Source organism: Toxotes jaculatrix, chromosome 16, assembly GCF_017976425.1.
Source record: "Toxotes jaculatrix isolate fToxJac2 chromosome 16, fToxJac2.pri, whole genome shotgun sequence".
NCBI classification, from domain to species: Eukaryota; Metazoa; Chordata; class Actinopteri; family Toxotidae; genus Toxotes; species Toxotes jaculatrix.
Window position 1 is genome coordinate 23,319,711 of NC_054409.1, and position 24,062 is coordinate 23,343,772.

The 24,062-nt window shown below is 43.4% G+C and overlaps 1 protein-coding gene and 1 long non-coding RNA gene across 2 annotated transcripts; one reads left to right on the forward strand and one right to left on the reverse strand.

Moving 5' to 3' along the window:
• The first annotated feature begins 409 nt into the window (after window positions 1–409).
• On the forward strand, window positions 410–20,956 carry cwc27 (CWC27 spliceosome associated cyclophilin). Its single transcript, XM_041059784.1, has 14 exons — window positions 410–609; window positions 829–925; window positions 1,132–1,244; window positions 1,343–1,486; window positions 1,636–1,734; window positions 1,835–1,938; window positions 2,064–2,133; window positions 2,234–2,313; window positions 2,397–2,433; window positions 2,531–2,709; window positions 11,725–11,828; window positions 16,118–16,227; window positions 16,353–16,456; window positions 20,423–20,956. The coding sequence occupies exons 1-14, from the start codon at window positions 568–570 to the stop codon at window positions 20,583–20,585; spliced, it is 1,446 nt and encodes a 481-aa protein (XP_040915718.1). The 5' UTR covers window positions 410–567; the 3' UTR covers window positions 20,586–20,956.
• On the reverse strand, window positions 14,900–22,708 carry LOC121196017. The gene is made up of 3 exons (XR_005895532.1): window positions 22,601–22,708; window positions 18,876–19,103; window positions 14,900–15,317 (listed from the first exon to the last, which is right to left on the reverse strand). It is a non-coding gene; the product is annotated as an uncharacterized LOC121196017 (long non-coding RNA).
• Window positions 22,709–24,062: the final 1,354 nt, after the last annotated feature.

The following is a 24,062-nucleotide window of genomic DNA, read 5'->3' on the forward strand; positions in this document are numbered from 1 at the left end:
GGTTTGAAGTTTTCACTTTAATATTCTGCCATAATTTCTCACAACAACAAAAAATGTTTTCAACGTTTTTGTTTATTTAAAACAGTGTCTGGGTTTTCAAATAATGTCTGTATGAGATTTTTAAGATGGACGATTTCAAGTAGCTGTTTCTGGGGGTTGGTTATTGTGAAACACTTGGGTCAAACCAAAAGTCACCTTTAGGGGAGTCTGCGATAATTCTTGGGATTTCTCTGTGAGCAGCACATTTGCAGGTTGATACTCATGTAAATAAATGATTTACTCCGTTTAAAAAGAAAGCAAAGTGACGGGATGAAAAGTTAATTGTTGTGAAAAAATAAAAATTAAATCGTGTTTTTTGTTGAGACCCCCCCACACCCTCGGAAGTAAACAATAAGCTCAAATATATTGCCAGTATGGCTGTGGACAGAGAAGTATGAGATGTGTTACTTGTAAACCAATCTAATCTAACAAACAGTGCCCGCCGTTTTCTATTTTTGTTGTCTTTAAGCGTCAGTGTAAAAACCACCACTTCATCGCTTTGACGGAAGACGCAGCCCTGGTGTCACGATGAGCAACATTTACATCCAGGAGCCTCCAACAAATGGAAAGGTGAGCGCGATTTTTTTTTTTCAATTTTAACTTTATTTACATTTTCTACGAAAGCCATCAATACATACTAAAATTCCATTTACACTGATTATATGTGCTGCACTTAACGTTGGATTAAATGTTAGATTTATGGAGCAGTTGCTTTACAGGCTACAGGTAAACGAGAACGTTTTGTTGTCATTTCCTTTTTAAATATGCCACTTTATAATCTTTTGTCAGGTCCTGTTGAAGACCTCAGCAGGTGATATTGACATTGAGTTGTGGTCCAAGGAGGCTCCTAAAGCATGCAGGAACTTTGTGCAACTGTGCATGGAAGGTAAAAAAAAAGAAAAAATCGCTGTCAGTCAAATGACCAACAAAGTCTTTAGTTGTGGTTGATTAATTGGAAGTGAATTGAAAACTGATTTTTCCTCACAGTTACACCCAAACTGCATATGAGGAACCTCTGGAAATTATGAGGAAACTTTCCAAAGAATTCCAGGCCTTGAAAATTAAAATGTTACCTATTTCACTGTCCTCTAGGTTATTATGAAGGCACAATATTCCACAGAGTGGTGCCTGACTTCATTATTCAAGGTGGAGATCCCACCGGTACAGGGACAGGTGGAGAGTCCATCTATGGCCGGCCATTCAAGGTTAGACTACTTCTCTACTGTTTCTACTGTGAAAATCGGCTTCTACTGAGAAATCGGCTTTCTTAAAAACGTACTTGTGTCTTTTTTTAAACTTTCAGGATGAATTTCACTCCAGATTGCGCTTCAATCGAAGAGGTTTGGTTGCCATGGCAAATGCAGGGCCACACGATAATGGCAGTCAGTTTTTCTTCACCTTGGGACGTGCAGATGAGCTCAACAATAAACACACCATATTCGGCAAGGTCAATCTGAAGAACGACAACGATATACATAAATGCTTCTTATGTGTAAAGTCTGTCACCAGCAAAAGTTAATGTGCTGGGGTTTTTTTTAAGGATTTTGTAAATTACTCACCATCAGTTTTTGTTTTTTCAAAAATCCCCCAATGCAGATCACAGGAGACACAGTTTATAATATGCTCAGATTAGCAGAAGTGGAATGTGACAGTGAGGAAAGACCTCTGAATCCCCACAAAATAAGAACCACTGAGGTATTTTCTTGTTACTCTTCTTCTTTTTCACTTGACAACTTCTTCCCTTTTTAGTGTCTCTACTTTAAACACTGATGCAAAACCCTTTTGTCTTTTCCAGGTGCTTCACTCTCCTTTTGATGACATTGTACCTCGTGAAACAAAGAAAGCCAAAAAGGAAAAAGACAAAGAGGAGGGAAAGAAATCACAGTCAAAAGCCACAAAGTGAGTCCTCAGACTTAATCTGTCCTTCTGGTTGTAACTAAATCTTTATACTGCAGGTTCTTGAAGTTTTTGTCTAAGTATTTGTTGTTGGTACGTCATGGTCAACAGTCTTTTGATTTTTGCAGGAACTTCAGTCTGTTGTCATTTGGAGAAGAAGCTGAAGAGGAAGAAGAGATGGTGAATCAAGTCAGTCAGGTATTGAATCACAGAACGTACCTTTTGTTTTCTATTGAAAAAAAGTTTCAAAGTGTGTAAAAGGAAAACGAGGAACTCAGCGTTGTTTATGTTTCTTCAGACATTAAAGGGAAAAAGCAAAAGCAGCCACGACCTTCTCAAAGATGATCCGAGGCTGAGCTCTGTTCCAGCAGTTAATAAGTATGTACAATAACGAATTAATAATTACACAATCTGTGGTTTGTCCTTTCAAACATTAACCCATATTCCGTCTACTTTAAAAGGAAAAAAAAGAAAGCGGCATCTGGAGATGCAGCCGAGGTAAGTAGGACAATAATAATGTCAAAACGAAGAATTCCATCTGTTTTTCTCTCAGTCGCTCTGATCTGATTGTGAGTCTCTGATTGTGTTATTCCAGACAGACGACGACGAGGCCGATGGTGATGCTGAAGGCGACATGGATGCGGACGAAGAATACGACTCAGATGAGAAAGAGAGGATGAGAGAGCTCATCAGTAAGAAGCTGAAGAAAGACAGAGGCACAGAGAAAGAGACGGAGCCCAGCGAGGAAGAGCGAGGGAAAAAGACCAGCCGCAGGTATGACTGCATGTTTCTCATGACTTTCAGTCTCAGTCTCTCCGTGGTGGTTTGTGGCTTCTCATAAAAAATAAACTATGTCCAACAGAGGAGGTGTTTAACTAACAGTCCGCCTGATCATTGCATTTGTCACTGACAGCTTCAGCAGTGTCATTAAGGTGGTGTTGTACTTGTAATGCAGCATAAAAACCTGGCGGGGGAGCTGTTGAACTGTGTGAGACAGAGGTGTGATGAAGCACTCTGAGAATTCCTCTCCAGGTTGAATGACAGGAAAAACATGAGAATAAGCAATTCAGACTTCATTTTTATGACAAGCAGAGATCCTAGTAAATCCACACCAAATGTGTTTTGTCTGTTCGACAGTTCAAAACCCAGAAATGTTCGGTTTAACATCTTTTATGACAAGGAGGAGCAGCTATGCAGTGTTTGGTGTTTCTGCCTGAAAACGGATCAATCATTTACCAAAATAACAAGAGTTTCTCTAAATGGTTAATTACTTCGACCAGCTGTTTCAGCTCCACACTGAGCTAATGTTGAAATTTCAGAAACATTAGAACAGATCCAGGAGAGATGAGAATGATTCATATAGTGTTCAGACACCCCCAGGGCCTAGACGCACTAAAAACAGTCATTAACATGTATTAATTACTGCCTCCCTGCAGCAGCAAATCCCCCCAAAACAGCCATGTTTTGTCTGCTGGCTTCTTTGATGAGGTCGTGGTTGGATCGTGGCCGTAGCGGTTTGACGTACAAATTTATGGGCATTTTAGGTCATGTTCAAAACATCTGCATCACTCAAAGCGAGCACATTTTAATGCTATAATAAAAATGGTGAAAAATGTCCCAAGGATAATAAACACAACGTAGAAAATACAAAATATAAAACAGAGAAATGTCCTCAGATTTCAGAAGCAGGAACAAGAGAATGTTCAGAGGTTTTGCTTAAAAAACAACTTAATCGATTATTAAAATAGTGTCAGAATCATTGATTAATCAACTAATCATTTAAGCTCTACCTACGGCTGAATCTCATACTTAGTCCCCAGATATTAATAGCAGCATGGGGGATTCACGAGAGACAGATGTTCAGGATAATGGTCAAAGCTGAAGCCAGAGACGTGATGATCCCGCTCAGACTCAACAAATACAGATCCTACATTTCCCACAGTGCAGCTCAGTTGCATCTTTCTGAACGGCAGGTTTCTTTCGAATCCCACACCTCAGGTTTGTGACGCAGGCTCTCTCTGTTAAAAACTTTAAGACTTCAGCCCAAGCTGAGATAACCCGGATGACATCACCGTGACAGTCGGGCTGATTTTCTCAGACTCCACAAAGCTCCTCCAGAGCCACAGGCAGACATCAAACAACTGTTTGCACAGGCCGAGCAGCGCCACGCTGAACTTGGTGCCGACATGTAAAGTCCTGAAATGCGTGCTGCATTTTTAATGTGCATTTTGAAAATGGGCATCAACAACAGGTGGATGGAAACTCACCTATCGTCACCCCCACCTAATGTCTCCAGCTCTGTTTCTACACACTTCCACACGTGCACACACAGTCCCAGACGCACACATATCTCAGTTGTAGCTCACTGGACCAACATCAGTGGACCTGCTATTTGAAACAGGAATGTTGGCACTCAACGCAAATTACTTACTGTGCTGAAGTAGAAGCAAACAGCGCCTGTGTCTGAGCCAGCGGTGTGAGTGAAACGAAGGCGAGAGTGGAAAGTGATGGTGTGTGTGATACAACATTAGAATGAAAATGAGCCGAGGAGAAGGGAGCGAGTGATTTATCTTTCATCTCTCTTTGATGCTGCGGGTCGGGCCAGTTATCTCTCCTCCATATCCTCCTAACAGGTAGCCCTCAACGACCATAATCAACATACCCTTCTCTCATTAGCGCTAATGGGATAAGGAGCGGGCCCCCAGTCAGTTGTGTGTGCCCTGACTGACAGCCAGCCCAATGCAGGCAGACTGTAGTATATTAAACACAAGCGCAGATTGTTTTGCTACAAGAACTGTAACCCAACACAGTGGTTTGTCTTGGCAGCGAATCAAAGAGCAGGCTGGTAGGTACAGTGTTAGTCCGGGACAAAGGGGGCATTGTTGCAGGGTGAGCTCTGCTCTCCCACCGTTGCTTTGCTTTGGGCTTTCAGCTGCTCTGTGCACAAGGAGGAACACCAACTGGTATCTAGTCACCTGGGAAAAAAAAAGGAGAGAGGACGTTAAAGGCAGCCACTTCTCTCGGTTCTGTCTGATTAACTTTGCTAACGCAGGACTTTTGTTGCATGTCCTTTCATTTAGTTCCTCCTGCGCTCAGATGTACAGTATGCAATGAGCGTGAAGGACAGTTGCTTAGTGCCTGCAGTGCACTCAGGCCTCAGTCAGGGGGAAAGTTACTGTGCTGACTATATCTTTCTTCTCAAAGTCAAGGCTGCTGAGACAACCTTGAATTAGGAGTCTCCTTGAAACCAAAATAGTTTTTACATCAGGTCAAAACTATCTTATGTTGCTATCCAGCAGCCAGATGATATTCCACTGCAATATTCCATGATTGCAAAACGCTTGGACTTGTTCACATTCACGAGCACGTTGCCAAATAGAGGACCAAGAAAATTTAAAGACTTTTAAAAGATCAGTCGCGTCTCGATCGGGACAGATCCTGTTTACAGCAGGTTTGTCTCATCTCACCGTGGTGTTTGCTGTTGTTGCTGATTCTGGTTAAACTTCTGTTCTCACAGTTTGACACTCCTTCTGTGTTACTATTGATCAAATCTGGTTTTGCTGGGTTTGAAGTAGGCCTCTTTAGGGGGTTTGCTTTATAAGAGACAGTACTGAATGAAGTCCCAAAAGCAGCGTATGTGGTAGTCGCCACTTTTGTTAAACCCGACGGGGCATGACTGGGGAAGCAAAACGCTTCCATATGGCTGTGGGACACAGCGTGAGCTGCTTCAGCCAGCGGGGCCTGGCTCCCTCTGCTGTCTCTGGTAATCGCTTTTCAGTTACTGCAGGCTGAAGATAATGACAGAACTGCACTTCCTGTTATTTATATCACTTGTTATCACATACTCATAAATGGTGTGTACAGTACATGCAGCAGCAGACTTTAATAATACAGGTGGAATTATTTTTGGTTGGATCAAGCTGCTGTCACAATTATCACATCATCCACATGATGTCCCTTTACAGTGCGTCATTAAATAAATAAGAAAATAAATGTGCCTAAACGTTTGACAGAGTGTGTGTGTGTGGCGATGTGGATGATCACTTTCACAGTATTAATATTAGGATACTCTTGCCACTTCATTACAGCTATACAGTTCAATAGATCTGCCCCAGATAATTAATTTACAGAGGAATAATTCAGCTGTATGTTTATTATTGGGGTTTAAAGTGGTGTGAAACTACAACCTCAGTAATAAAAATATAGTTAAATTAATCTCTCTAACAGTGCGGTCGCTGCTATTCATATCTGCGAAGGTGGAACCAGTGAATTTGTGGCAGTTAGAATGGCTCTGAGTTTTTACATTTGAAAAAAATGACTAAAACGATTAACTGATTATCAGAATAGTTGCTGTGAATCGACTACTCGTTTCAGTTCTAGCCTTCATCTTCTAGTTTCTGGATTTGGTCTTCTCTCTACTTTTAGCCCTGTGCACAGTGCAACTTAAGTGGGACATCAGACACTAATTATCCAGACCCAGTGGCCGTTTCCCTGATGCCGTGTCACTGTATTAATTGGCTGCACCTGTCTCTCGTCATCGGTCACAAACCAGTGCGTTCTCAGGCAAAGGTCGCAGAGATCAGGAAAGCATTCGGCACCGCTTTTGTGCGGAAAACTGCTTGAGATAATCCAGTTCTTGGCAGCGGGATTGTGTATGTTTTGGAACCTCCAAGTTTACACATCTCTGGCCCACTGTAGCATGTCTGCCCCATATGGGGCATTTGCTTGCTGGAAAGACTTCCAGACAGCAATGCATGTCTAGGATGTGGGGGTTAGACTTTTTGAAAATGAATAAAAAACCACCAGAACACTTGGACTACGATCAAAGTCAACATTTGAGGGTGTGCACGTTTACTCTTTTTCTCTCAAACAAGCAAAAACATTTACAAGGAAAAGAAAATTTACAGCTAAATGCCACTGCTCTAAAGAGGAGATCCATATCGATATTCTACAGGAAACCACCTCCTGCCATCATGATTAATTAACAAAAAGGGCAAAGGATCTAGTTAATAATTGCCAGGCAGATGAGCCACTCTGAAAGAGGAACCTTGGTCCACTGCGTGGGTAACGTGTTGGTCCAGATCGCTCCGAACAGTCATGCAAATTCCTGTGTTGAGGTTGGATTCCTCCTCTCCGGCTCACAGTTCTCCTTCGCTTTTACCGAGCCACGGAGTGCCCCCTGAGGGGAGTTCACCCAGCCATCTTGTTATTCTTTCACATTCATCCACATCACTTGCTCAGTCGTTCGACTGGTTTGAGTCCACCACAGCAGGGAGAAGCTGCTGCTGCTGCTGCCATCCTTGAAGTGTACTTACTCTAAGTAAGATGTGTTAGATTTCACTTTTAAATATTCATTTTACCTGTCACAATCACACTGTGGTGATATTTTAACTTAAAACAGTTTGATTTAATCAGCAACTACATTTCTCAGTCACTTGAAAATGTCTGGAAAATGAGAATACAGAGAGATCCAAAAAAGGCAAGTACGCCTGCTTGTGCATTTTGGAAAACGACTGAATTTTTGATGAACCATACAGTCATCACCGTACTATTTTTAAGGTTGTCGAATTCCTGTGTCAGCCTCAGACTCCTGCCAGACACTGGAGTATTAAATGCAGGGTTCTGAATCATGAGAGAGTTCTTGGTCCACTGCCAATCACTTCATATGCTTTCTTTATGAAAAGTTAATCATCCACAGCTCTCTGGGGTTCACTTTTTTTTTTCCTGACGGAGTGACAGCAGCTGGCAGCAGCCAGGTAGACCCGGGCCGCAGGGACCGGGAGGGACTCACAGAAAGGATTCATATCGGTCTGTTTATGTGGCGGATAATGATAACAGCTGAGTGATTTCATGTTTTTTTAAATGGCAGTTTTTACGTGTAAATATTTATCAACAACAGGTCTCTGCACCAGAACTAGTTCGTGTGGTAACAAGTGTGTAGAAACAAAATAATTTGCAGTGCTGTGATCTGAGGGTCTTGAGAGGAATTTGTTGAGCCCCAAGGTGTGTCTTAACAGGTGTTCTTGGGGCTTTTCCTGTCCTTTCTGGCCTCTTTCTCTTCATTGGCAGCGGGGCTGTGGAGCCGATTGTTTGACTGTTGCCTTGGTTACGTCTCTTGTTTTCTGAATGGCAGCATGTCAAGGCAGGCAGAAAATGTTTCTTTCCTTGTCAGAAAACATATTTTCATCTTCATCATCGTTCGCCACTGATGCAGCCGTCAACGATCCAGTCAGCGGGTTTCTGTCCTTGTTGTCGGTTGTGGTTCACCTGTGGTTCTGGAGAGGCTTTGTCACGTCTTACAGAAGAACCTTCATGATGATTATTGGAGAGCAAATCCTTTCCAGGGAGTTGCAGTATGGGAAGTGTAGCATCCAGTATTTTTGGAGCTTGAACCACATCAGGGGCCAGAAGAGAAGGATCTCTCTGCCTGACTGGTATTTGCCTAAATGACCAAATTGTGTAATTTCCTGCACAACAAAGTGCCATTTATAGAGTTTGACAAATTCGCGTGTACATTATATTTAAAGAACCTAATAACACAGGTAGAGTGTTGTTGCACCTAACAGTCACACGCGGTCCTTAAAGTCTCAGACGTCATGATGACACCTGAGCATAAAGCAGCAGTTCTTAAATGTTAACAACACTGAGCTGTGCATTTGAGCTGCGCCATCTTGGATTTTAGTGGGAGTGTACTTTCCATATTTCGCAAAGAAGCGGCTACTCTACGGGTCAGCCGCGGTCTGCCGGCCGATAACCCGGCCACTTAGCTCGGAGCAACCGAGCTAGCCTAAGGCTAATCAGCTAGACTAACAAGCTAAGCGGCAGCTACACGCAGCTACACACACCACACGACAGTCCCCAAGTCCAGGTCAGAGAGTCCCCCACGAGTTAACGATAACATAAAAACAATAATAATAATAATATTAAAATGTTTAGTATTTAATATTTACCGGCTTTCACCGCTGCCTCCATCCACTATCCACTTACAGTTACAGCAGCACACAAACAACAGCAGCCGCTGACTGACGGAGCTGCTCTGTCCATGCAATGTCGGACTTTTTAAACAGGAAAATGAAACGAAATAAAATTGTAGCCTAGTATTCCCGCAATAAACGGACTCTGAGAGCACGGAACACACCGCAACAGCGTTCCTAACATTACCTGCTCCGGTCCTCTATCAGTCTCAGCAGCGACCATAAACCGGCAATTAAGTCATAAGCCAACGGCAAAATATGCTAATACATGCTAATAAGTGCAAACATCCAGGTAAAATAGTGAGAAATTTACTCACCGAAAAAACTGCAACACAGACTCCTTCGACGGTCGGTTAGTACAGTCTACACTACCACAAGCCATACTGTCACAAAAACCTGTCCGCACATTGGCAAACAAACACGGACACTGCAGCCCGTCAACCGCTGGAGGCCTCTGGATGTAGCCGCTTAGCTCAGCCGATGCTTTAGCAAAAAGCTAACTGCCAGTGCCTGTCTATGGGGCTGTCACTCAACGTAACCACGCCTTAAGTTATGTAAGAATTTTAAGCCTAAATAACACTAAAATGGTTGTGGTAGAAAAAAAATCACTATTTTATTTGGGGGTATTTTATTTTAACATGGGGGTCAATGGAGATTTGCTCACTTCTGGAGCCAGCCCCCAGCGGCAGCCGAGGAACTGCAGCTCTTTGAACGCGGAAGTGATCCTCACTGCTGAAACCTACAACTCCCCCCTTTAGTTAACAATCACTGACTTACAGTTTGTGTTCATATTATTTTGCCCACATACTGCTGTACTTACACATCTTTTAACAGAGGATAAAGGGTCTATGTTTAATTTATACGGATGCTAACATTCTCTCTCAAATCAAGGTTTACTAGCAAAGGGCATTTTACATCTTTATCCATCTGATATTCTGTAGTTTGCAGTCTTTGAATTATTATAGTTTGGGGGGGGGGGTTTGCCCTCCTTTGGTTTGTCACATCTGACTCACATTACCATACTGTATGTAAAATGTGTCTCAGAAAAGACGTTTGTTGTCATTGCTTCTAGACAGAGCTGAGCAGGAGACTTCCTCACACAGGCCAAGTCTGACCCTGCCAACCAGTTTTGCTCTTGGCAGCTCAGTCTGGATTCAGCTGCAGCATTTTTTCTTCAGGAAAGGAGAGGACTAACAACTGCATGTCTGACTGATTCCTCATGTGTATCCTCAGGAGCAGCGGGGAAGCTAACGAGGAAGAGACATGACATCAAGTCAGCCACAGCTGTTAATATTTGTAAAGGCACTTACAGTTAAAATATCACTCAGTCTGATGCCTCCATGCTTTGCCACAGACAACGTCAGAGCATTAAACAAAGATAACAGGAGTTTTGGAAAGCTACAAACACGGGAACGAAAGTTCCAGATAAAAGAAATGGATATAAATGAACGTCAGTCCAGAGAAGCAGATGTAAGAAACAAAGGCAGCCATTGTTTGGTCTGGAGATGCCGCACATGTTTCTAGGCCAGGGGCCCAGACTGAGCAGCTTACCTGTGCTTTGTGGCTCCGTAAGAGAATAGGACAAAAACAGAGCTGTCAGGAAGTACAAAAATAATATCATTTCCTAACATAACATACAGTATCTGCTCCGCAGCTGGCAGTGGTCTCAGTGATGTGAAAGGGAGCAGTGATCAGCACTGCTGGCCCCAGTTCAGACCTCCAGTATTTAGCCTTGCATGAGCTGGGCTTCGGGCCACCTGCCAAAGAGGATGCTACCTTGAATCAAGGAAGCAAGGATGTGCCTTGGCCTGCCTCTTTCATCCAGTTAAAGGGTTTTACAAGGGTTGCTGGACATGAGCAGCGCCTGTTATACTTAATGTAGTGCCACTTGGAGAAAGGAACTATAAAATTTTTCATTACTTCAGGCACTAACAGCATTTGACAGTTGTGTATTTCATGTATCACCAGACATTTATGTAGTTAACTGCAGTAATATATCAAGGCTTTCATTCAGCTTCACTGGGGAGTCAGTGGTCTTCATTTGGGACTTGATCGGGGATTTGTTGTGCTTGACTGGGAATTTGACATCAGACCTGCCTATACTGATTTGGGACTCAAGTTTGGATCTGTTGGTCTTGACTTGGGCCTTGACTCTGGACTTCATAGCCAAGATTTTATACTATATAATTACATTCATCATCAGCACTGAGTCACAGGATTTTAACAGGTTAGACTGACCGGTTTCCCTCTTTCTAACGCTGCTGCAATGACAGTTACTCATCTCCAAACAAGAAACACACAGACATTTTTCTGACTTGAGTCTGCTCAGTCTCAACACCCCTTCTAGTGCTTTCCTGGAGCCTGAGGGGGGGGGGGGGGGGGGGGGGGGGGGGGGCTGCAATTATTTTATTAAGGCTCCATCAAATTTATTGGAGTAACACAAGCTTTTAATGTACATTCTTCATCCTGACACTTGCACAGAGTATTTTATGTTTGTTTTATATGCTCACATAATTGGCCACAAACATTAACTTTGGAGAAGCGTAATGTTTCAGAACAATTAATGTTTGTTTGTGAAGACCAGCAACGCTCTGGGTATTGATTGTACTTTTTTAAAATGATGTATGTGCTTCTTTCACAGCAGGAGCCAGTGGAGCCAAAAGTCTGTTTTAACCATTCACTGTACGTTTGTCATGACTGACTTTTGTCTGCGAACCTGTTCTCTGTCATCGTTCTTGTCTGTTACAGGTGTAATTCTTCATAACACATATATATGTTGAGTTTAAACGCTCAAACCTAATTTCTTTGCTCACAGTGATGAATTACGGAAAGAGGCACGGCAGCTGAAGAAGGAACTCCAGGCCATAAAGCAAAGGAAAGAAGAAAGTACAAAACCTGCTGTAGATGAAGTCAAGGAAGGTACGAGAGCAGCTTTCATTCCCCTGCATTTACTGATGGATGTTTATCACTGCTACACATTATACTGTGAATTTAATGGTGTTTTGATAATTTACTGTACAAGTCTCCCAACACAGCTGTTTGAAAAAGGACTGTTTCACCGCATGGCTCAAAGTGTGAACAAAGGCTCTAAGAAGGTGGTCTGTGCTACATTCCCTGCTAATGGACACTAAGACAGGCAACCCTCTGATTTTGTCAATTAGTTGCAGACGTCTATTTTTTTTTTCCCCCCCAAGGGTCTGCATTTTTGTGTTACAGCTCGCGGAAAACTGCGTGGGTAAAAATTGTTGAGCGGCCGCCACAGTTGCACATCAAACCCTGTGTGTGTTTGTCAGTTTGCAGCTTTGGCCGGTGTAATTCTGTTAAAGATCTGCCCCCCCCCCCCCAAATCTCCTTGGGTCTCCACCACACTGCAGTCTGTCACAATGCCGTCAATCTTCCGATTTTTGCTGATGCTTACAAAAAAAAAACAAAAAAAAAAACGCTTAGGCACAGAGGTTAGCTTGAGGTTGTGTGTGTATTGTTGTGCAACAAAACACAATAGTTTGCAGGGGGTTCTGCAGGGACCAGCCTAACTATGGGATCACCACCAGCCAAAAATTTACTGGAGACCATGTTGGGATTTTGTTGCTCAAACATTGTTTTTGTCTCTACAAACACTGATGGTTTTATGTTTTAAAAAACAGACGCTGGGCCCACTCATGGCTCACGTCTGATTGGTTCAAGATTTTTTATGGTGATTTTAGGTGAAAGAGCACAAACAAAAAAAAAAAACACACACACAATCATTACATTGTGCTTTAAGACTAAGATTAGCTAAGATTCTGTCAGTGTCTCTGACTGAATGTGTTGCCCTTCGTGATATCTGCATATTGTTAAGCTGTTTCTACAAACATCCTAAGCAGAGAGAGGCCTTCTCTAAACAGATCCAGTTATAAACTCAAGTCTTGAGGCAGTAACAGCCCCACATTGTTATACCAAGTGGCAGCTAGCCTAAGCTCCTCCATTATCTTGCAAGGTACTTAGACTCTGCCAGGGACCTTTGTTTTGTGCTTCTCTGGCAGCTTAGCCAGAGGCAGAAGTTTCTTTTAAGAGTTCCTCATTACATTTCTGTGTTGGAAGCAAAAGTTAATTCCATTAGATGTAATTCTTAGATGTCATGGGCCAGTGGCCACTGCAGGGGGAGACGGATGTCTGCTCGGTTGCTATAAATCTTGAAACTCAGCTCAGCCGCAGAAGAAGACTGTGGTGAGGGCTCGTTTTATCTCAGTGGAGAAGCTGCGCAGCAGTTAGAGCAGCACAGACACATTAAGGATCCCACTGACACTGCCGTCCCTTAAGACTTAAATCACTCTCCTGGTTCTGCTCTGACCTCTTGGTGAAGGGTCAGCCCCTGGTCTCGTCCCCCTCACATGCCCCTCTGACTGGTCAGTGCAGGTTCAGTGGGTGATGTGGGTTTGAAATAAGCGATTTTAGGGCTGGAGCTAGCAGTTACGCTCGTTTTCGATTAATTTATCAATGATCTGCTTTATAAAATGTCACTTTTCATCACATAAGTTAAAGCATGTTCCTGTGGTCTGGTTTTCTCTTGGACCATGACCACCTGGTGCCGGAGCCAAAACTAAGAGGCCCATTCCGAAACCACTGTCCATTCAATAACCTCTCCCCCAAATTATGTGGCAACGGTCTTTATCCCACTTAGATATTATACAGGTTATGACTGTGTGCTCTGGACGGTTTGTTACACTGGTCTCAGTCATGTTGTTGATTTAGAGGAAAATGTTGCAGCAGAGTGATATTTGAAAGTTCAACTACCTGTGATTAAGTTTAACGTGTTATTTTGTCATGTCCATGAACCGTCTGACACGTTATTTTCACTGGACGCCCCTGAAATATACTCATATGTAAACAGTTGCGTAATTGAAGATGGATAGCTGGTGTTGACCTTGAAGCACAAGCTGACAAAATAATTTGATGTGTTTTTGATTGATGATCACGGCGCCGTGTCCCAAGGAGGGGGACCTTTTATCCTGCAGGCGAGGCCTTTGTCGTCCACAACAGCCCCCGGTTGCTACAACATCAGCGGCTTGATTTGTAGCCCTCCTGGGCCCAGGTGACAGGACAAGGGGAGGAATGTAGTTAGAAAGGCCATCAAACTCAAAGATAGTAGTTAGCGACAACAGCTGGAGAAGGTGATGTGTGTTCCTCGTGCAGGACCTCAGGGCATCATCAGTCAGCATCCAGCATGTCACAGGCTGCAGCAGGGAGGCAGAGCAGGAGAGGTGACGGGGGGAGAGATGGAGGGAGATCACTTGTAGGTCTCGTAAATCAAGAGAAAAAGGTTTGCCCGACAAGCAGCGGAGCAAACTTCCCGCGTCGACACTGTGGGGAAAGTGTGGCACTTAGATTTCCAGGGCTGGGTTTGGAAATTCCAGTGATTGCTCAGTATTTAGAGCATTCGCAGCCTGAAAGCCCCGAGAAACAAGAGTAATTGCATGGTTTTTGTTAAATGATGGCCGACCCAAAAACGCCCCGTGGAGCTGAGGCTCTTCTTGTTCCTGAGTTGAACTTATTTTGTGACTTCTGTCGAAGAACTTACATAAGTAGAATATTTTCCATCAGGGGAGGGAATACACATGTCACCGAAACAGTCCGTTTTTCTAAACTAAGCATTTAATAATTTAGTTTCTCTGTACTGATGAACATTTTTTAAACTATTTAACTTTATTAAAAGTCTTGTTAAGCTCACTTGCTATATATATATATATATTTCTCCCTAATATTTTCTTTTAAGTTTTTTGTTTTGTAGAGTCTGTAGTTGGTTGTGCAGACTGAGGAACCTCGGGTTCGACTTTTCTGTATCTTAAGCTTCATTCTTCATTTAATTATTAGTAGATCTTTGTAAGAACTTTATCTTTTTCACAGTCAAGCTAATGATAAATTCCTATGTAAATAAACACACATTAACAGAACCTTGCAGCTCCTGCTATATAACAAGCAGTAAACTCCAGTGTTTTCTCAGTTACATCATTTATTTTGTGCAGCTGAATGTGTCAGAGCATCCAGTCAGAGGCGGCACAGCTTGGCCGGCGAGGTGACGCTGCCCGGGGGCAGTCGGTGTGTGTGTGACATGACGTTTTGTTGTGGAAAGAAAGTGCTTCACCAGCCAGCAGACTGTGCTCACTGTCTGCCACTCTGTGACTTCACAGCCCCCGAGTGTCTAAGCTGGGAGGTTTACAGAAGCACATTAACTGCATGAGACACCAACCTGAGCATGCTGATTGTCTGTCCATCCAGCCATGATGAGAGGCTGTTTCACCCACTGCAGAGGAGGACAGCTTGGTGGAAAATGATTCCCGGCATCGCCCTCAGTCCTGTGACGTTACTCTCTCTCAGTACACCAGTCTGCTGTAGTGAACTTCAGTCTGGTTTCCAGTCTGGTTTGTGGCCCTTGTAGGAAAAAAAATAATAATACTGTCACAGAATATCTAGAAAATGAAAAATGTTCACATTTGAGAAGCTGGAACGAGTGAATTTTTGCCTTTAAACTGAAATTTTGCCTGATAAACTGTCCAAGTCAAACATATTCAGATGAGAATATGAAATGTCAGTCTCTGCAGCAGTGAGAAATTCACTGCTGCTTTTCTCAAACCAAGTGAACAGCAAAGCGCACATACGCTCGTGTGTCCTGCCTCTGCTGAGGATTAAAGAGGTCTTTCTTTGCCCAGGAGCGATCACTTACATGAGGCTTGGGTATAAGGTAGCAGCTGTAATGTGGGTCATCTCTGAGTAAGATAAAGTGAGGGGTTACGAGGCCGGGGCTTTAGTGCACTACATCTTTGTGAAGGTTGGCAGCGGAATGGATTCACACAGAGCATGACAATCTGAGATGAGAGGACTGCCCTGTGCCGCCTCATCTTTTCACCTCCCTTATTATCACGTACTCAGATCATGTACGGCAGCAACTGTCACAGCCTGACAAGCTTTACTTCCTTTTATCTTTTCCCTCTGATCATGTTTTCCCCATTTTTTTTTAGCTGCTCATCTGTCAAGTGCCACAGAACATGTGAAGCGATGGTATTTCTTCTCCCCAAAATGCTGTCAGCTTACAGCATCAGAGACGTTCTAATCGTCCTGAAGTCAGGATTTGTCTCCAGCTGGAAAGATATTGATGATATTGTTGAAGATTTAGATGAAATAAATAAAGAGTTAATAGTAATCAGCAGCGACGTCTCTCTTGTTTCTCCCAGCGGATAAAAAGCCGACCAGCGAGGCGGTGGCTGAGTACCTGGAGGGGAGAAAGAAGTACGAAGAGCTCAGGAAACAAAAACTGAAGAAAGGCTCGAGCAGAGAAGAACAGGTAGAGCAGCTCAGCGTGGTGTCGTTATTCACTGAACTTTAAATGCAAATCATTTCAGCAGACTGACTGGGGATTCTGTCGTCGTTAATTATGGACTAATGATGTCTGATCTTTTTGCCTTGTAGACACTGGCCCTCCTCAATAGCTTCAAGTCCAAGCTGTCGTCGGCCATCACCGAGGCTCCGGAGGACGACGTGGAGGAGCTGGCAGAGGATGACGACAAAGGATGGTCAGTGAGCCAGATAAAGATAAATCAGTGGATTTTTGTTTTTTTATTTCCTTGGCTTCATCTATCACTAGTGGAATCAATCTCAAGTTTGTTTGAATTAATTTGCCTGTTGATAAAGAGAGTCAGACATGTGCTCGACCATGACCATAAGTCTGGGGCTGAGAAAAGTATGCGTGGGTTTTCTCCGGAGCCAAATCTTTCCTGGATGTCAATAAACGCAGGAAGTCATTTAACCTCATTTAGGCCCTTATCATCAATATCTTCATTATTCACAGCAGAGCTCAGATTATAGTTTATTAGAGATATATTGTTATCAGAGAACATGTTGACTGGTGATTAACAAGAAATTGCCATGAAATGTTAGTCATAGTTTTACATAAGAGGTCCTAAGGGATCCGCATCAGTGTTGTGTTTTCAAATATGTTACTGGATGTTTTCAGCTCCCAGATATCTGTCGGTATCTGCCTCAAAAATCTCCTGTCCGTCGGGCTGCGTTTAAAACCCTCTCTCTCTTTAGTGAAAATACTGCAGGGATCTAAATGTGAGTCGATGTGTTGGACTCATTCATGTTTCCACCGCCTTAGCAGAGAACTGGTCGTATATAAAAGCTTATCCCTCTGAAGAGGGAAAGCTGGATTACCAAAGACAGAATAAAATAGCTAATAAAATAATTCAAATATTAGAGGCAGCATGTGAGCGCTGAGTGCCTGAGTGCTCCTGGAGAGTTCAAGAAGCAGTTTGGCAAACACGTTGTTTTATGGACGGTGAACTTCAAGCCTGACAAGTTGGCACGAGAAAGCCTTTTTCATTATCCTCTGCTGGTTTACACTGTGTTGTTCTGTTGATACACAGGATTGTAAGAGATTGTGAAAGAAACCTTTGATTATAATAGTTTGAGCAGCGTAAATGAGACAAACACTGCAGAAATCCTCTCTTTGTTCTGGGTACGATGAACCCGACCCGTGCCAGATCCAGAGCTCGCTTCAGGTTCTGATGGATGTGTGCGAAAGTTCAAGTTGTACGCATGTGTGTGTGTCAAGTTGGGATTTCAACCCGCAGCCACCAGATTGGCCATCAGGAAATCAGGCCTGACGCTGTGTTTTCCTCTCATATTCTGTTTTTCACCAAAGATCTCAAAGTCTAACTACACGGAGTGAGGGTTTGAAATGAATACCATGTGTTTGAATTTGAGGAAAGTGTCTGTGTGTGAGAGATTTAGAATAACAAAATCTGTAGTTGCTATTAGTCTCGAGAAGCCCCCTTGAAGTGTAAGTCTGTCTGTGTGTGGGGGCCCTAATGAATTTGAGAGAAGCCTTGGCTGGCGTTTGGAGCCTCTCCCGGCCGTAGACACCTCACTGTGCCACCCCCTCCCACCAGGTAGGGTGAGGAAGGAGGGAGGGAGGGAAGGAGGGAGGGACAGGGGCAGGGGCAGTAGCATAGCAGTCCTAGAAAAACACCAGTGGGAAGTCTGTGCCACTCTAGGAGCACTGCGAAGAGAATGTGGGTTACAACAGGTCAGACATTGGAAGTCAAGTCTGGGCCAGAGGAGGTAAACTATTCCATCTGTGTCTGTGTCTACAAATTCTGACTCTCCCTCTTCAGCCCCCTCCTCCTCCTCCTCCTCCACTCGGTCTCTGCTAACACAGAGTCCACACTCTCAATGCAAAGAGCCCACCACTGCTCTCACCATCCCTCCTGTGCTCCGTAATCTCCACCCCTTACTTGAGTAAAAAAAAAAAAAAATGGAAGAAAAATAAATAGAGGAAAGGCTTCTGTAGCCTCGCATCAGGGCAGCACAGAGAGGTTTTGATAAGGCCTGAACGCTGGGTTTCCACATCACGTCTCTGAGCCGCACGGCTCCGAGGCTGTACGGCCGGCGGACTGTCATCACTGAGACTGCTAGACAAATTATCAGAGGCGGCCCGCTCACGCAGCAGGAGACCTCAGGGTCCGCCAGAGTCTGGCCATGACATTCTAGATGAGCTGTCACAACTCCTGCCGATTTCAAATGAACACAGGGGAGAGTGCAGAGCGCACACACACATACACAGAAACTGTGCACTCAGCCAGAGACAGGAGCAGACACATACCACATGGTATACACTGTGGACACGGCATCAACCCCAAAACATTTTAAAATCTACAGTAGAGAAAATGCAGGTTCTTTCTTTAGTTTGAAGAAAGAAAGAAAGATCTGTTGTTCAACTTTTAAAGGACGATTCAAAGGTTGAGGTACTAAAACTAAAGTGAGGATGCTTTCAAAAATAATGCCATAAATAGTTTTTATTCATTAGTTTACAAAGTGCAGTAAAGTTGAATCAGATCAGGATTTGAATGAAGTCATTAGCCAGCGGCAAAATATGCTAATACATGCTAATTAGTGCAAACATCCAGGTAAAACAGTGAGAAATTTACTCACCGAAAACCAGACTGACTCCATGATGTTGAGATCAGCCAGACCATCTGTGGCATGTCTGTCCGAAGATAGTTCTTTATGATTCTGGCTGTATGTTTGGACTGGTTGTCCTGCCATAGACGGAGTCCTGGTGGATGAAGACACCAACCATTTAATCGCACTGTCCCTGGTTTGGGTCCAGCCGGGGACCTTTGTAGTACACACCCTCGACCCTGGACAGCTGGCCAGTCGCTGTGTGAAGTCATAAACCAACATATTAGACAAACTGACATGTTGACATGATGATGGTGCTAAATGAAAAGTCAGAGGATGATCAAAACCCTCATAGTTCAATAGTTATTGAGATATTTCACTCAAGACTCAAAGTCAGGGGATCACCAAGGTCATTAGGATTTGTCCTCTGGGGAACATGAATGTCTGCACAGATTTTCATGGCAAGCTATCCCATGGTTGTTAAGGTATTTCAGTCTGGACCAAAGTGTTGGACCGACTCTGCCATCCCCAGAGCCATGCTGCTAGTTTTCCCCGTCCACAACAGAGTCCAACATCTTTAAGTTATTTCTGATAGTTGATTTTCCACTCAGACCTGGACACAGGAGATGTAGCCTCCAGCGTGGCTTAAAAAAAAAACAAGGATCCTTGCAATTGATTAGTCACTCCTGCTTTGTTGTTTAGATTTACTGTGAGCATTCATGCAGCAGCTGAAGAAATCCTGTCAGTGGGAGAAACTGTGTTTTATCTGTGAAGTGCCTGACACTGATATCTCCTGTGAGGAATGTCCCGATTCTTTAATCTCTCTTTGGGGGAAGAGAAACTGACTGGGGAAATGAAAGACACATGACCGTCTGTTCTCTGGGGACTCGGGCTTTCGCTCAGGATTTTTTAACTGCTAAGACGTCTCAAAAAATGTGAGCCCTAACACTGTATTTCTCATTTTCAGAGAGAGAAACCATTCAGATACTTTTTGCTTCAATTTGAATACCAGTATTAATAAGGCCGTATATTCCCCCAACCAGACTCAAATCATGTCTTAACCATTTTTGTCCGGCTTCCCCAGTGTCTTTAAATTCCTACAAGGCTTAAAATCTGAGTTCAGAACACTCTGGCGTGACCTAGGCTTAACATGGCTGTATATATTGGCTTCCCACTGACAGCAGTGCAGGATATTTTGGGTTTAGTCCAAAGGACAAAGTTCATCCAATCGCTTGGATACAGTTATGTGCACAGATTTATTTCAACCTCTGTCTTCGCAGCCTATCATGAGTAATTTAAAGCTGCGCTGATCAATATTTTTATGTTCACAATGGATCATAAGACCGTGTGTAATGTTAAAAGGTCGCTCATTGTGATAAACCCAGCTAAAGAGCCAGCAAACTAGCAAACAGAATTATAGAAATCTCTCAGTCTCTCAGAAGGTAATAATAGTATAATCAAACTCTCAAAGCAAAAAGAGACCAGCCTCTAGGTAAAGGTTCTGCTGAGCAGTGATTTAGTGGATCCTCTGCCGCGGTTCTTTGAACTCTCTCCACCCCTCTCTCCATCTGATTTAGGATGGGCCATGTTCTGCAGTTTGATGAGCAAACCAGAAAAGTCAAGGATGCCAACATGCAGGACGAGGACACTTTCGAGATCTACGACCCGCGCAACCCCGTCAATAAACGAAGGAGAGAGGAGAGCAAGAAGATCATGAGGGAGAAGAAGGCCAAGAGGTGAGGTCACGAGGTCGAAGGTCAGGTCCTGCCCGAGCCACGTGATTGAAGAACTGGTCATACAGCATCTCGCACGTCCGCTTCTCCACCACTTCAAACCCCGCTTTTGTTGAACAGTCCCCTGGCTCGAACATCTGGATTGAGGATACTGACCTGAGCGCAAACCATCCCTGTAATCTGTGATGGAAAGGCTTCTTCAGCTGGAACAGCTGCACCCAGACGACGCTCAGCTACTCATCAGGGTTCAGACCGTGGTCGCAGTAATGGTTAAGGTCGCGATTTGATGATGTGTCATGTTAACTTTTTTATGCTACTTGTTTACGCTGTTCTTTTTCTGTTTTTGTTGTCTACAGCTTAAATGTGAGACTTAGACTTTGCCAGAAAAATAAATCACACTTGTTATGAAAATGCAGTGATTTGACTCTGGTCTATTTTTATTTTACATAAATGAATATGAATAAATGAATATACCGCTGCCTGTTAGTAACATTGTAGAATAAAACAGAGCAGAAGGACATTAAACTAACTACAGATAATTTGGCACTAATAAATAACCTGGTGCTTCCTCCTATTTCTGATTCAACCAATTCATTTAAACTTCTCTTGGACTGTCTCTTGGATTTTTTCCCCCGTACCATTCCTTTAATTCTGAGAGGAAAACCAGAGATGGCCTAACCACCCTGCTGCTTTCTCTTTTTTTTTCATCAGTATCTGCCTCACTGTCCTCTTCAAGTCACCACTGGAGCAGTCAGAGCTTGTAAAAAGGAACCGTTTAAACCAAAGACTTTACCTCACTGCGGTGGTTTCGGGGGTAAATGATCTGCCACTGCCATGTGTGTGACCAGGAGCTGCATTTGGCCAGCGCACGATTTTTTTACTGCACTTCTGGGATTATGCTTAAATTTTCATATGGAACAGGAAGGAGAGTTAATGTTACATTATGAGCCCGGCTCGAGCCGAGCTGCTGCAAATCTAAAACAGGTGATCGAACTGACTCTGTGTGCCTCTGGGTCCGGGTCAGGTTGAAATGTGCCACTGATACATAATTTGGAGAAATTCTGAAATTAAAGGACAGATTCACGCTTTTTGTCCTCACATGCCCGTCTGTGCATCAGCTGTAATCGTGTGGCTGTAACCTCTTGTCCATACCAGAGTTCCTGTCTTAATGCAATTTTAATGTAGGTGGTGGTGATGGTGGACCAGATTTACAGTCCTTGTGTAAAAGTATGTCCTAAGCTGAGCTGAGGCTAATATGAGGCGTCAGCTGTCTCAAAAATACCATCTTGATTTGTCCAACTCAGAAGGCTGAAACTTAATTTTAGCTTCAGCTGACCTGCAGAATTCATTTCAGCCCAGGACCAGGACTGTGGATTTTACCCTCCATCACTTAGACAGCAGTGCAGGGCGTATTCAGATCCTTAACTCAAGTAAAAATACTCATACCACTCTCTGAAAATACTCTATCACAGGTCAAAGCCCTGAATAGAAAATGATGCACAGAAAAACTCAGATAAATCTCTTTTTTATAACACTAAATCAGTGGTTTATATTTAAAGTGGGGGCCAGATAGGACGACAGGACAGTGTAATTCCTCTCCACCACCACCAGGAGAACATTTAACGTTCCCTGGTGTCACTGTGCCCAGCTCGGAGCAGGAAATACCACTCTTTGCTGCTGGTCATGTGACTGCCAGGGATGAGATGGGATGGTAATAGCATTATCATGCTATTCTACAACCACTGTCTCCCTCTGCCCTTGTGGGTAAGGGCTAAATATAGCCAACTAATCCTTCACCATCTCATGGAAATTCAACCAACACCTCTTTTGTGACATGGATTATTTTCTCTTCTCCTCTTTCTGTACATATTTCCTCTTGTAAAACTGGGGGTAAAACAAAAACACATACATCTGCATTTAACTTTTAACTCTTCCTTTTCACACTTCAGGTTCAAATGGTCCTGTAACTCATGTGTCTGATAGGTGTGTGTGTGTGTGTGTGTGTGTGAGCACGTGCCTGACCTCTGATCTGTGGCCATGAGTCCTCCCTCCATGGCTAATTCCCCCGGGTGTGGTGGACAGAAGAAGAGAGCTCGGTAAGTTAGCGTGCGTTCCAAGGAAGGATATTGATGAGCTGCGGAGATCAAAGAGAAGATGGTTTGGACCTGTACGGCAGATTTTCATGGTTAATGGTTGGTCATTCACAGACGTCCAAGGACGAAGCAGAGGGTGCATTTGCGATAGTGGCCATGAAAAGATCCCCCTCCTAGAAAGAGACAGTGAAGACTGTACACGAAGAATGGACACACCACACATTAAGATCATCACGCATCAGTCACACGTATCAAATATGTTTTAAAAATCGAGCTAGGGAATGATCTCTTCGTGACCAGTACGGACAGGAGGAAGAATTACAGTCACCAGTAACTCCTTCGTTAATGGGCATGTGAGTGTTGTTTTAAGACTGAAAAACTGTGAACCTGTGCTTTAACATTTAGCTGAATCAGGGCCCCCTTTCTTCCTTTAATATGCTTTACTTGGATACATGTCCTTATGTCACTGATCATATTTCACAGCTACTTTATAAGATTTATTTTTCAAATAGGCCAAGTTTCTCTTCCCCATTACACCACTCCTTCTCTTCTTTCCCCTCCATGGACACTGTTCTCCAAAAGCACGTCTTGTGTTACACCAGAGCAAAATTAGCATGTGTTCTTGTTAGAAACAGACTAAGACAATAAAGAAACACAAAGCAGCCTTTGTATGGCGGCCCTGTGGAGTTAAAGCTGCTCGGACACACCTTGAAAGTGACATGTCGGTGCAGAGGTGCGTGTCAGGAGACAGAGAGATGCCAGCCGGTGCTGGGTGATGCAGAAACTGCCCAAGACATTAAAACTAATATATTCATTCCTCCACATCTCGCCAAACATGAGGTCGAGGTAAAGGCCGGCCCCACGAAATTTCCAATACCACAGCGACTGGACGGGACTGATCAGGAATGAATGCTATTTCTCAGAAACTGAGCACACACAAGGAAACTCGTGTAAACAATAAATTAAGACCAGGACTACAACTAAGACCAAGGTTAAACTCAAACAAAAGAAACCACAGAAATACTTCACCTCAAACTGAAAGAATATTTAGCATTGAGTTACATGGAAGGCAGTTGTTATCTAACCCCCTGGACAGACTTCATAAAATATTTCCATCTAAGTTCTTGCGGAATTTATTCCATTTTGGGAGAGATTATTAGACAAAGAGGTAAAAGTATATTATTGAATTTTGGTGAGAGCCCACAAACGTATGGTTAGTAAGGACCACGATGTGGTTTGGCTTTAATATGGATGCTGATGCCAGCCAATCATCCTGCTGTGCTGATTTCAGTGTTTCTTTCTGGCAGTTTGATGACAGGTCGTAGCAGAATCACCTGAACAGATTCTATCCCTTTTATGTGATTGTCTGAAAGAAGTGTAAAACTTTCTCA

Coding starts and splice junctions, on each gene's coding strand:
- cwc27 (XM_041059784.1), top strand. CDS start 568: ATGAGCAACATTTACATCCAGGAGCCTCCAACAAATGGAAAG. Junction 610..828: donor AGCCTCCAACAAATGGAAAG/GTGAGCGCGATT, acceptor ATCTTTTGTCAG/GTCCTGTTGAAGACCTCAGC. Junction 1,245..1,342: donor TCTATGGCCGGCCATTCAAG/GTTAGACTACTT, acceptor TTAAACTTTCAG/GATGAATTTCACTCCAGATT.